Raw genomic sequence first — 13,933 nt, 5'->3', positions numbered from 1 at the left:
TCCCCACCCCCCACCCCCAACTGTTCCCTGTTCCCTGGTTGTGTAAATCACCACATCCCTACACTGTCCTCAGAACCAAATCTGACAATCCTAGGCTGTTGTCGCGGTGCGTCTGAGAGAATGTATGCATGGTGCACTTGATGTAAGTGATTTCTGGGCTTCATTATATGTTTAAACAGACTATGTCCATCATAATCGGTGTATGTTTTATGAGCATGACAAAAGATTTCATCCTTATCATCAATATGTAAATTATCAGTACAAGAATTCTTGTTCCCCATTTTCTGCAATCCCATATTAAAGATATCATACTCCTATTTATCTGTGAATGTTATGGCTTTCCCGCGAAGATGTTTGTTGATCCTGATGACATGCCTGACCGTGGGTATTTTTACCGTAATTCCTGACAATAGGTTGACATTCACGTAACAACAGCTTACTGACAAATCGGGTGGGAGACAAAGAGACAATGACACATACATTGTTTGGGTTTCCGATCGACTCGTGACAGATGATATAAATTTGGTTCATTTTTCCACAGTTCTGTGTGAAATTCCCTGAAGCAGTAACAATACTGATTTAGGTAGTGTAGATCTTATTCCTGTTAAACCTCACTTCTGGTCCAAATTCTTTAATTGCCATTCAATTCATCTCATCTAAAACTTATAAGTCTGTTGAAGGATTTATGAGAAATATGGTGAGTGGTGTCAGAAAGTGTTTAATGAAAATGTGGTTGGTAGATTGGAAATGAAAACAAACAAAATATGTCCATTCTGTGGCAGTTGATAGTGAAGACTTTTCTCCGTGTATTTTGTAAATGGTAATATGCAAGTGATGATATCCATCTATGTTGAAAAGAGATACTTTTTCGTTATTTTCAGTTTATTGATATATTTTTATTCATTTAAGCGTATTAAAGTTTGCAAATGCACATTTACAAACTGGTTTAACCGCTATGTAGTACAACTGTCTAGTCGGGAGTGGATATTCTAATATATTATATTACCATATGGACTTTTGTTGTAAACAAAGTAGTGGGTCAGACAGCCATCTGGTGACCTGTCCTCGACCTTTGTGTGTTTTGTCATGATTTGCTTAGTAATCAGTTTTGTTCATTTATTTTTTCCTATATTTGTCTCCTATTTCTTTTCTTTACATCCACTTTGAATGCATATCTGTGTTCACTTCTCTTTCTACCTCTCGATATCCTCACTGGCATATTACCATGGAGATGGATGTGTTTAACATTGCGTATAGAAGCCTTGTATTAATGATCTACATTGAGTAGCACACAGGTAACAAGAGTTGTCACAGTGTTGACAATTTCAATTGATATGTGAATCCAACAGATCTACCCAGGTATTGTAGCTAACTTCATTTATAAAGCTGCAAGTCTGGGATGTAAACTATTACTTTTGAATCATTTATTTTCGTGGGGTTAGAATTTCGTGGTTTTCATATACTAGCCTGTTTCAAGGACATTGTATTACGCTGATTTTTGATTTTTCCCTATCTATATCATACCAAATTTATGTTTTCATGGGGATTTTATTTTGTGGATTCTTGTTATCCACGAAATAAACGAAATTTAATGTCCCACGAAAATTTATGATTTTACAGAACATGGCAGTTATTCAGTTCAGACTAATGTTAATTTTCTATCAAACAAATTATTAATACATGTATTTTCATGATAAAGAAAATATCTTGGTTTTTACATAGTCAACTAGTTTGTCCTGTTCTATATAGTGTGTGAACAAAAGTATACATACATCCCTTCAACTTTCTAAAGAAAGGATCACTAGATATGCTTGTTTAGATCTCTGATACAAAGACTAGAATTCAGAAAATACGTTGCAAAGCTGCCTGTATTGCCCTTTATGAGTATTTCATTATCTTGTGTCGAGGAGGTGAAAGTGACCATGTGTCTGATGTTGGTGCAATACACTCCAAGCGTTATTTTCTAATAATGAGAAAAAGATTAACTGGTAGATATATAAAGGCTTCTTTACACAGATTAATAGGGAGTTCTGCATCCTCGATATCCAGGAGTTACGCTCACTTTTGCTCTCTACACCCCTGGATATGTCATAGCAAAATCGAAGGCTCAGTGTGCGCCACCTTGTTGATGAGATGAGAAGACTAGTGTGGTCCTTTAATGTACATCAAAAGAATCTAACGGTTGTGTAACGGTAAAACTTGACAGATTTTGAAGTCGGGCATTGCTGCTTTGTAATCTTCAAAGGACAAGTATCAGCCTAGTGATTGGTCAGGTGTTTTTACCTGACACCAATCAAATAACTAGCCGCATGCCTTCAATTTTGCTATGACATATTCCAGGGGTGCAGAGAGCAAAAGTGAGCGTAACCCCTGGATATCGAGGATGGGATTTCTGTAGGGTGACTCATAATGCAAAGTTAAGACCATATTATAATAAATATTGCTTTTCATTAGATTTTTTTTCCTTCATTGAACGTGTCAACTTCAAAATCAGATTTACACTGAATGATAATGTTGAAGATACCAGTTTTGTTATTAGCTGAGATTGTGAGTTTCAGTACAATCATATATTTCATATGTCTTTACACATATTTTTTAAATGGAGAAAGGTATTTCTGGTTCATAACTAGCCTGGGAAATGGACGTTTCTGATCTATACCTAATCACACCTGTGTATAAGGTGTAAACAATAATCTAGGATTGTTAAAATGATTGAACCATAGACACATTTAATTTAGTAAATCTGGTGGCTCATCAACTCTTACATTACAAATCTACATCATTAGCATAATTTATAATTTTGGATGGGCTGTTAAAATTTTGAACAATGATTGATAAAAATGAACACTTCTTTGAGAAGATTTGTGATAACTTATGCAAGACTGTGTTCATGCATCTAACCATTAACCAATTAAATATTCATGAATTAAATGTCATCTGTTGATCATTCCTAACGCACAGTGTGCACAATGACGTGAAACAGTTGTCATGTAAGTGGTACAAAATTAAATATGGATATATATTATAGGTGACATTGCAATATACCAAATGATATGAGGATTATATGATATTATGATGAGGGGGCTTCAATATTCATTCAGCCGTCTCCACACATTAGTTCATTCACTAGAGTAACAGGATTGATCCCATAGCCTGAAGTCATCATTGTCTAAGTCCTTCTAGACTAAAGAAGTTATCAAGGTCCACTTGGATTTTTAACTCCCACAAAAAGTTGTGATATAACATGTCGATATATATACATGGATAGAACATTCAAATTACACAGTACATACTAGAACTAGAAATGGCCGAGGTGTTACAGATCTGTAGATGATTGAGAGTTAGTACTTTGGTGTAATTCTTTTGTCTCGTAGACATACTTTTTGGTGATAACAAAGTAAATATCATTTTCACAGGCCATACCTCATATTGAACATGTACTCCTTTTTACAAGATGTACCAGGAAAAATTCAAACACATGATTTAAAAATAAATTTGAAAAAAAAACAAATTTCAAATTGTAACATTATCTTTGTAAATTTTGTATGCATTCTTTAAATAGTTTTAAAAGGAGGATTTGTTTTTCAAATTAATTTTTTATTAGATTTGTTTGTGATTTCTGGGACAAATAATAAATTGACACGAGTGATTTATTAAGGTATGTCCTGTGAAATTCTGTTCAACATTCATTGAGGAATCTAAATGTGTGTCCACTGACAGGTGGAGTAGACCGTATATAATTAGTGTCAGCACTGGTGTGATACAGAGAACTTTGAAATAGAAACTGTTTGTTACGGGGCAGTGTCGTTTACAGACTAGATCTAACTGTTTGTTACGGGGCACTGTCGTTTACAGACAAGATCTAACTCTAAAATAGAAACTGTTTGTTACGGGGCACTGTCGTTTACAGACTAGATCTTACTCTAAAATAGAAACTGTTTGTTACAAGGCACTGTCATTTACCGACTAGATCTAACTCTAAAATAGAAACTGTTTGGTACGGGGCACTGTCGTTTACAGACTAGATCTAACTCTAAAATAGAAACTGTTTGTTACGGGGCACTGTCGTTTACAGACTAGATCTAACTCTAAAATAGAAACTGTTTGTTACGGGGCACTGTCGTTTACAGACTAGATCTAACTCTAAAATAGAAACTGTTTGTTACGGGGCAGTGTCGTTTACAGACTAGATCTAACTCTAAAATAGAAACTGTTTGTTATGGGGCACTGTCGTTTACAGACTAGATCTAACTGTTTGTTACGGGGCAGTGTCGTTTACAGACTAGATCTAACTCTAAAATAGAAACTGTTTGTTTAGGGGCACTGTCGTTTACAGACTAGATCTTACTCTAAAATAGAAACTGTTTGTTACGGGGCACTGTCGTTTACAGACTAGATCTAACTGGTTGTGTCCATGTAATTGTGGTGGTAGTAAGGTTTTAGCGTAGCTGTTTGGGATGAGTGACGTAACACCCTTGTCTAATGAATTAGTGTATTATAAATCATGTAATTCAGTTAAAGTGGCTTGAGGACAGGTAGGTTTTCTTATTAGATATAAATTTGCCAGAATTTCTGGTTGAAAGGAAATTACAAATATAATCATTTTCATTTTTTATTTTATTTATTATCATTGAACATTATAAATGAATTGGAAAACAGATGACCTAACAATTTGTAAATTAAAGGTGAGCCTTGACTACGAATGTAACCCTTATTAGATTATGCAAACAAACCCACCCATATCATGCCAAAGTTAACTTATAAATGGTAGTGAAAAATGGTAAAGATGACGATATGGTATAAATAAACAATAGACTGTCCGTTATCCTTCCCTGTGTGTACACGCAGGTTAATTTATACACCTGAATTGATAGCAAAGCAGGGCTATTCAATTATTTTTGGGACCCTTAATATTTCTTTTGCAGGAATGCCTTACTCTAATAACAAAATCAGCAAAATTGTTTGAATCACTTAACAGTGAAAAGTCCTGCTGTGAAATGTGAATGATCTATAGCAGGTAGTAGACAGGTGTTTTTATAGACAGGTTATCATATAATTTTAAAATAAAGAGGATGTTAAGTAAAAAAGACTATTGGATATTAGTAATACACAATGTAGGTGGTAGCTGCCAGTAGTCATAATGTCTCCCCTTCGAAAGAAGGGAGACACATTGTATTAGTACTGGTTCTTCTGGTTCTTCTCAATATTTGCAACTTATCTGTGCCATAACTTCAACTGTTAAAGATATCTTGATGAAACTTAAGGTATGCAAGCATCACCCACAGAAGGTGTGCAGTGCACTAGAATTAGGTCACTGTGACCTTCACCTCAAGGTCAAATGAGTGCAACATTTTCAGTAAATTGAAGTATACCATTTATTGAAGTATACCTACATCACTCACAGAAGGTGTGCAGTGCATTGGAATTAGGTCTCGTTCTTCACTATATACAGAGTTATGGCCCTTTGTTTGATTTTTATACCGAAGTTTGTCCGGAGCATAAGTTCCATGTTATTTCACCTACATTGACCAAACTTTCCATATATGTATCATGGGAAGGCGAAATTTCTTGCACTAAAATCAGGTTTTATGCCCCACTATATACAGAGTTTTGGCCCTTTGTTTATTTTTAATACCTAAGTTTGTCCACGGCATAACTTCTAAATCATTAAAGATATCTTAATAAAACTTGAAGTATACATGCATCACCCACAGAAGGTGTGCAGTGCACTGGAACTAGGTCTTGTGCCCCACTATATACAGTGTTATGGCCCTTTGTTAATTTTTTATACCGAAGTTTGTCGATTGGCTAGGAGACATATGTTTTTGTTCACAAAAACAAAATTCTAATTAGGTTTAACTAGTTACTGATACTAGCATGAACATTTATTTGGTTATGCAGTATACACAGGTGTTGGATAATTTAAGGACCAGTTTGACAATAACTATACTCAAATATTTCCACAAAAATGTCTTCAGTATTCAAATGAATCTCCAATGCCTACATATTCTAAAATTCACCTTAACCCCTTCACCACTGCAGACCATAATGGACTCATCCAGATCAATGCATGGTAGAGTCTACTAAAGTTACATAGGGGTGAAAGGGTTAAGTGTACAACCTACCCTCTAGCCCAATTTCTGAAATGTTCCTTTCCTTATAAGTCAATGCTTTTGCTATAGAGAACTGGAAGAAAAATATCAGAATTTGTTAAAAGCTGGAGCCAGGCACTTGTAGTAAAAGATGGTCTCTGTATACATGGATTGTGTGATACACACTTCAGTAAGGGTAACTGGGTTGATGTTGTATAGGTTTGTCTGTATGTTCTTAGACCACCGGTGTTATATGCAAGCTATATCAATTGGATGCAATACTATGGTATGGGTAATGTAGAAAGAATTGGTTATGATATAGGTAGCCTCAGATCACGTGTTATATGTTATGGGTAATATAGAGAGAATTGGTTATAATATATGTAGCCTCAGATCATGTGTTATATGGAGAATGCTAGGAGTCACAGATAGTTCATGTTTTTTACTAACAGTACTTGTTATAGTCACAGTTGTTATACAGAGAATGGAGAATGTTTTATCTAGTTGTCGCTGATGATATATAGAGAATATTTACTGTGGTTAGTCGTAGATATTGAATGAAGTTCTGAATGTTTCAGTAACCATTAACTTGATCGGGTTTGACATGAGAAATGTTTCTCTGCCCAGTTCAGTGTCTTTAGTATGACCATGCATCACACTCTGCAAGGACACAACTCAATATCTTGATGCAGTTTGATGGGTAAGCCTTGATCTTTGTAGATATCCACCTCGGTGTAAAGTTTGTTCACTATCAGATAGACTTGCGCTATCAAACTGTCCGTCAAGAAAAGAGATTAAATTTTCTGCGTGGTACACAACTGCCCAATTTTTTAGATTTTATCAATAATGTTCCTGAAATTAAAAAAATGGATTTTTGTCATAATAGATATGTAAATTATGGTATTGCTAAGTTATTTAGATCTTGAGATTGTGTTTTTACAAATGAAATGATGTATGAAGAGCCCTGAAGTACGTAATATGTTACAGGGTACCTGTAGAGTAGGACCCGATACCCCGATATCATTCCCTAGTACAAAGCATTAATATTCAGCACCATTTTAGTCACTACATTTATCAAATGTCACATATGACATTTTACATTAATATTGCATTGTACAAGTTTCATTTTAGCTATAGTTGTATGAGATTGTGTTCAGGTTCATTTTAGCTATAGTTTTTATGAGATTGTGCTCAGTTTCATTTTAGCTATAGTTTTTATGAGATTGTGCTCCGTTTCATTTTAGCTATAGTTTGTATGAGATTGTGCTCAGTTTCATTTTAGCTATAGTTTGTATAAGAATGTGTTGAATAATTTTGACACAGTGTTAGCATATGTTTTAATAATCATGTATAATTGTTCTGAATGAAATTTGTCATTTGTCTTACATGTTTGTAAGATAAAATTGTGTAGACAGATGAAGTGTTTGTGGTATAAATATTTTACTAGTTGTGCAAACTTTTATATTTTTTTTGTCATATATATGTGTTGAATTAGAAGTTGTAAACTTCTGTTATATTTATATAAATCTTTGATTACACCAACATGTTGTGAAATTGTCATATTATATATTGAGTTTTTAAGCACATGTAATCGTTAAGTTTGAATCTTTTATATAAGAATGTGACTTTGGTTTTACCAGGCTGGAAAACAGACTAGTATGGTAACTTGTTATGTATGTCAAAACATATGTTATCCTCATATAATATAACATAGCTCCAGCAGTGTACAAAACGGATTATTGATATCTCTAATCATAATAAACAGAGTCAGTATTTATTGGTCAATCCCTTGTATAGTAGTGATTGGAAAATTAACACTGGTTCATGTTTTGTTTATTACTTTCCAAGAAATAAAACCTTTATAGTCTATGTACAAAAATATTGAAACTTCTTGTATTTGGCAGATTGGTATTCAGGACATAAGCTCACCATTCAAATAATTTCATGTTCAGAATTTCCCTCTTATAAAATCTTCAGAGATTGACACACAATATGATATTTTGCTATAACACACATGTAATCTAAATGGACAAAAATAAATGACATACCTTGAATTCAATAACATCTACATTGAATGAGATAGCTTTCCAAATTTAATGTGGTAATGTAGAGATTCCTCAGGTTTTGTGATGTATCTCCAACAACAAAGAGTTCCAATTGTTTCAACATTTTTCTTACTGGGAGTTGCTTGCGAGTTTATTATAGCAAAGAGTTTCTGTAGAATCATTTATTTTTGTTGGGTTTCATATACTAGCCTGTTTCAAGGACATTATATTTCGCTGATTTCTGATTTTCCCCTATCTATATCATACTAAATTTATGTTTTCGTGGGGATTTAATTTCGTGGATTTTTGTTATCCACAAAATAAACGAAATTCAATATCCCACGAAAATTTATGATTTTCCAGTAAACACTAAAGAAAAATGTTTATTATAACTAAGTTTTTCACAGAAAACATTTTGGCTTTTCTTCCAGGTTTTTAACTCTGAACCTGTTGATTATAATAATGCCAATGTTCATACTTTTCTGCTTAGCTAATGACGATTTTTAATGTTCTGACTTCATTAAGAGGCCCTAAATATAATTGTCGTCATATGAATATAAAGAGGACAAAAATAGAAAAGTTATGGGACACCCTACCCTAACTCTTTACATTGAATAAAATAGCACCCTACATTGAATAAAATAGCACCCTAGCTACATTGAATAAAATAGCATCCTACATTGAATAAAATAGCACCCTACATTGAATATGATAGTGCACGTGTTCTGCATTGAATAAGATACCATAATTAGCTAGGTAACGTCTTCATTGAGAAAAGATACTAATATATCCAATATATTATATAATCTGCATATAATGATAAAGTGAGAAAACATGTACACTCACATAACAAAATAACAATGTAATTTATTATTGTGTGACTGGTATGTTACCCTTATTGTGATTGGCCGATTCCCACTTTAATGTTTTGGCTACGACTGTATATTGATCTTGGATTTTATTGAGATAAATATGACAGTCAAATATCATCAGTAAGTATACAAAAATAAAAAATCTTAATATTCAATGCTTACATTTCTTGAAACCTGGTATATTTATATATGTAAGCTTTATAATTCATATTAGGTTCGAATTAGCTAGCAAAAATGAATTTCAATAAATCTAAACAATGTATTTATACCTGTTGTAATAGTCCTTTTTCAATTCCAATATTTACCAACAACTTGTTTTAGTAAACTTTGCAAAATCAATTATTCGGGAAAAGATTGTATATTAAAGTATAAATATCATAATGAAAAAACAATCTTTAATTGAACCTCCATTATCTCACTGATGAGAGTACTTTTCTCCCGGGGGAAATATGTGTGTTATCTCCCACAGGTTCATAATAGGCTAATAACCTCCATAAGGATTAATACAATGTACCTGTATTACATAAAACTTTCATTAGACTAGAAACAGTATCATTTTTTGTTGTGGCCAGTTACCTTCAGTTGGTATTATTGAAACTTGTCTTCAATATCCATAATATTACCTGACATATAGATAGATCACATCATGACCTGATTAAAGGTTCTTTCAAGTTTTGAGGAACTTTATAATTTGTTTAGTAACAGTGAGCAGTTTTCTCAACATAGAAAAAATATCAACTGTCTTATCATAGCATGTTATCAACATCTCTGAAGCTTCGTGCAATATGAATGAAAACTGTTAAATGTTTTCTATGTTCATTGTATGTTATTTAACACATTGTAGTACACTGTACTTTACTGAATATCACAGGCACATTTTAACATCATAGCCAGAACACATCTTTTGAAATATGGAGTGTTTGTAAAAATTTGTACTAAATATTGTAAAAAAAAATCTCATTCAGTTTCATGTAATCAATACTGTACATCATTTCAACATTTGAATCCTTATCTCTCAAACCTTTACCCCGGTCTACAGACCTGCCAAACGCTCATGGTATTGTAACAAGCATTATGTACTTTTAAAAAAATAACACATTACCAATGAATACATTTTGAATATATCTGTGTCATTACCTTTTTATGATAGCGCTTTATGAAACAATAATGACAGTATGCTGTGAGAAAGATTGTTTTGGTGTTAGAAGCAGTGATCACTGAGGAAAATATTCTGCTGTTTCGATTTATAATATTTTACGGTTTTTCGCTGAAGGTACCTTCAATGTTTGTAAAGGATTTTGTGCCAATTTTGTTGTAGAAATTTTGCATTAAGTCTGCCTTTGCCCATGAACTACTGAAAACCACAGCAGTAGGGCCCAAACCACGTAGTAGGATTCTTTTTTTGTCAGGTGAAGAGATGAATTCAATATTGTTACATGTATATGACAATACTCAGTTGCTTAGAAACAGAATTATTGTGGATGTGAAGTATTAGTTTGTAGTATATTGGAATAAATGAATCAAAATCTGGCTGGATTGACATTTTGTGCAGAAAATTCTTAATAAAATTGATAAAACTAGGAATGTTTTCATCCGAAATAAGATTTTTTTAGATCTCTGACATTTATTGTTGTTTGCATCTAAAATGTGTTATATTTTATTTGCAAATGATGAGCTGAGTAAATAAATTGTTTGCATGAAAATTTTCAATTTTACGAAAAATATTGAAATAATGATCATAGAATTGTCTTCATTTTGTGTGAGATTAGCAGATTTTGTTAGAGCCCAGCCTTGCACTTTCTACCCTCCACCTGATCAGTACTGTGTTGTACAAGTACTGATGTTGATGTCGGCGACCTTTAGGAGGTCAGATTGTCAGTGGTTACTTAAAACATTGGTGTTAGCTGTAAACCATGTAATAAACAAAATAATTCAGTGGTGTGTTCTCCGAGTCTTTGTCACTAGTTATCATCTTGAAAACGGAACGAATCCAACATTTACCATCAGAACTTTTAAATACAACATATATACATGCAGGAATACTCTTCAGCTATCCCTGATATCCAGGGGTTACGCTCACTTTCGCTCTCTGCACCCCTGGACTACCGGTATGTCATAGCAAAATTGAAGGCTGTTTGATTGGTCTCAGGTTAAAAAAACTGACGAATGGCTAGGCTGATACCTGTCCTTTGAAGATTACAAAAGAGAGTTGCCCGACTTCAAAGCCTGTCAATTTTTACCGTTACGTGACCACGAGATTATTTTGATGTACATCAAAGGATCAAACTTCTTGTCTGATCAACAAGGTGGTGCACACCGAGCCTTCGTTTTTGCTATGACATATTCTAGGGGTGTAGAGAGCGAAAGTGTGTGTTACCCCTGGAGTATCGAGGATGCTCTTCAGCATGTCATCATGGGTTGTAAGAATTTGTCCTGCCTTGGGGTGTAAGGTAACAACATTCTACCCATAGGGTTTTCAAATTGGATGATATAAGACTAACATTACTGCACATTACCTACATTTGAAAATTCACATTTTGATTATTTCTCCTCTGAAAAAAAAGTCAATTAGATATACAATGTAGTGTCTTATAATACAGAATGTACATATAATTGCCTGCTTTGTATCCATCAATTAACACCACTGGTCCTTACACTGGTTTAAAGCTTAATAATTGTAAAGTAGAAATTACTTGTAAACACCATCTTCATATTGATCAATTAAAAAATTGGTCATTTAGTGAGAAACTTCAATAATACGCCTTCACTAGATAAAGGAGACATTCTAGATGGAAAACAATCTGTAAAACTTCAGAATGACAAAAGGTTAACTTCTTTAGTCTTAAAGGTAATTGTCAAAAAATATTTTGATGTCTGCTCAAGATCCATTAGGTCAGTGTAAGCAAATATTAGTTTTAACCCTTTCACCCCTACCTCAGGGTATGTAACTTTAGTAGACTCTGCCATGCATTGATATGGATGAGTCCATTATGGTCTACAGTGGTGAAAGGGTTAAGTGAGTTAAGATGTGATCAAAAAGTAATACTCAAGAAGTAGGCTTTTCACAGCCATGACGAAAAAGGTAGATAAAAGGCAAGCATAGTCCCAATCTCTTTTGAAACCCAAAATCCATTTTTTTTGTATTGGATTCCAAAAATATTTTTAATAACAAGCAAACAGTCTCATACTAGACAATTTAGAACAAGTGATGAGATTAAGGTCAGCTCTGATGTAATGGACTTTGGTTGAACAAAGATACAACTTATTATGTGGAAAACTACAGTATGCAGAGATGCAGTTAGGATACCATATGACAGGGTGGACTGCAATGAATAAGAAGAATTAGATGATGCCAAGACGAGAATCTGATCTGGTCAGGTTTACTCTGCTGTATATGTATCGAGTTTACAATATTATGGTTGTATTCCACAGTAATTTGTTGTTTTTTTTCAAAATTATTTTCAAAATACTAAAGGTATATCTGAAGTTGATGTTTTTATATACAGAATAACAACATATCTGTCACATTATTTAGTAGAAAAGAGGGCAGACAAAGATGAATTTATTATCTTAGATAAATATCTGGATTATACAGTGAAAGTTCTATAAACAAAGACCTTCATTTCATTGCCAACTTGCTTTTGAAATATATTACAAAGGAGTCAGTATCACAAGTTTTTAATGATATCGGGAAATCCTAAGATCGCTTTACTGAATCTTACCGTAGCTGTAAGTTATTAACTCATTCACCCCTGAAATTTCATAATGAACTATTCCAGCCTATGAATTGGAAGAGTTCAAATGTGTCTTCAGGGGTGAATGAGTTAAATTGTACTTAGTCTGGGTGTCAAATTTGCTCAATTAAATCAATAAGACAGGAATAAATACAGGATTTTTAAAATTTTAATTCAAGTTTCTATGAAGACGATATATATTTCAGGGTCCAGTGATCCGGCAGTGCTAGCCGAGACGTCTGCCCAGGAGAGTAAACGACAGAACTACATCCACGAGATGATAAACACGGAGATAACCTACATGGATGACATGTCGGTCGTCCTGGATGTAAGTTTAGTGTAGCTATCAAAGTTCAGTGGGTTCTCTAGTTTCATGTAAACGAGGAGCGTGAAATACAATCTTACTTGTTAAACTTAAGGCTTCTTCTTCCTAATGTCATCCTTTACAATACCTCACTTTTGGACATTAGATGAGTGTTCGCCCCTGTGGAGAAGGCTTTGGGTTCTGTCCCCTGACCGAGACATACCAGAGTCTGTAAAATGGTAGTTTGTACTCCTGCTTTACGCTCAGCAATTTAGGAGTAGGACAACTTGTTCGCACGTTGTCAGTATAATGTGACCGGGTGGGGTGTCCTGCTGGGGAATCTTTACTATAAAGTCGGCATCAGTTCCGCGCTATCACAATGAGACAACCACGAACATATCGCAGCCTCCCGAAACACACACGTACACACTACACTCATGTATCTTGCACACAGGGGAGGCCGTCCTCAAATGACCGGAGCTGTTGATAGGACGTTAAACAATACTAAACCAAACCAATCATCATGAAAATTGGGATGTTATACACTGTTGCTTGAAACATACGATACAGCTGGGTACATTTCAACTTCACAGTGATTGCACATTATTAGGTCACCTGAGCTTTGCTCAAGTGACCTATTCCAATCGCTTTTCGTCCGTCGTCGTCCGTCGTGCGTCGTGCGTAAACTTTTACATTTTCAACTTCTTCTCAAGAACCAGTGGATGGATTTTTTTCAAACTTGGTCAGAATCATCCTTGGTAGATGAGGCTTCAAAATTGTAAAATTGGGATTCCTACCCCAACCCCTGGGGCCAGGGCGGGGCCCCAAAGGGAAAATTATCCAATATTTCAAAAATCTTCTTCTCCAGACTCAGAGGTACTACAGT

At 34.2% G+C, this 13,933-nt stretch overlaps 1 protein-coding gene across 3 annotated transcripts in view; it reads left to right on the top strand.

Annotated features, from left to right (window-relative positions):
- The window catches only part of LOC110459045 (intersectin-1-like), a 65,432-nt gene that overhangs the window by 29,601 nt on the left and 21,898 nt on the right, over positions 1 to 13,933 (top strand). For all 3 annotated transcript variants that reach the window (XM_021511079.1, XM_021511081.1, XM_021511082.1), the window contains exon 33: positions 12,950 to 13,071. In XM_021511079.1, coding sequence (XP_021366754.1) covers positions 12,950 to 13,071 — 122 coding nt within the window. The remainder of the gene's footprint in view (positions 1 to 12,949; positions 13,072 to 13,933) is intronic.

This window comes from Mizuhopecten yessoensis, unplaced genomic scaffold (genome assembly GCF_002113885.1).
Source record: "Mizuhopecten yessoensis strain PY_sf001 unplaced genomic scaffold, ASM211388v2 scaffold9963, whole genome shotgun sequence".
Taxonomy (NCBI): domain Eukaryota; kingdom Metazoa; phylum Mollusca; class Bivalvia; order Pectinida; family Pectinidae; genus Mizuhopecten; species Mizuhopecten yessoensis.
Note: the sequence above shows the minus strand (reverse complement) of the source record. Positions and strands in the feature narration are given on the sequence as shown.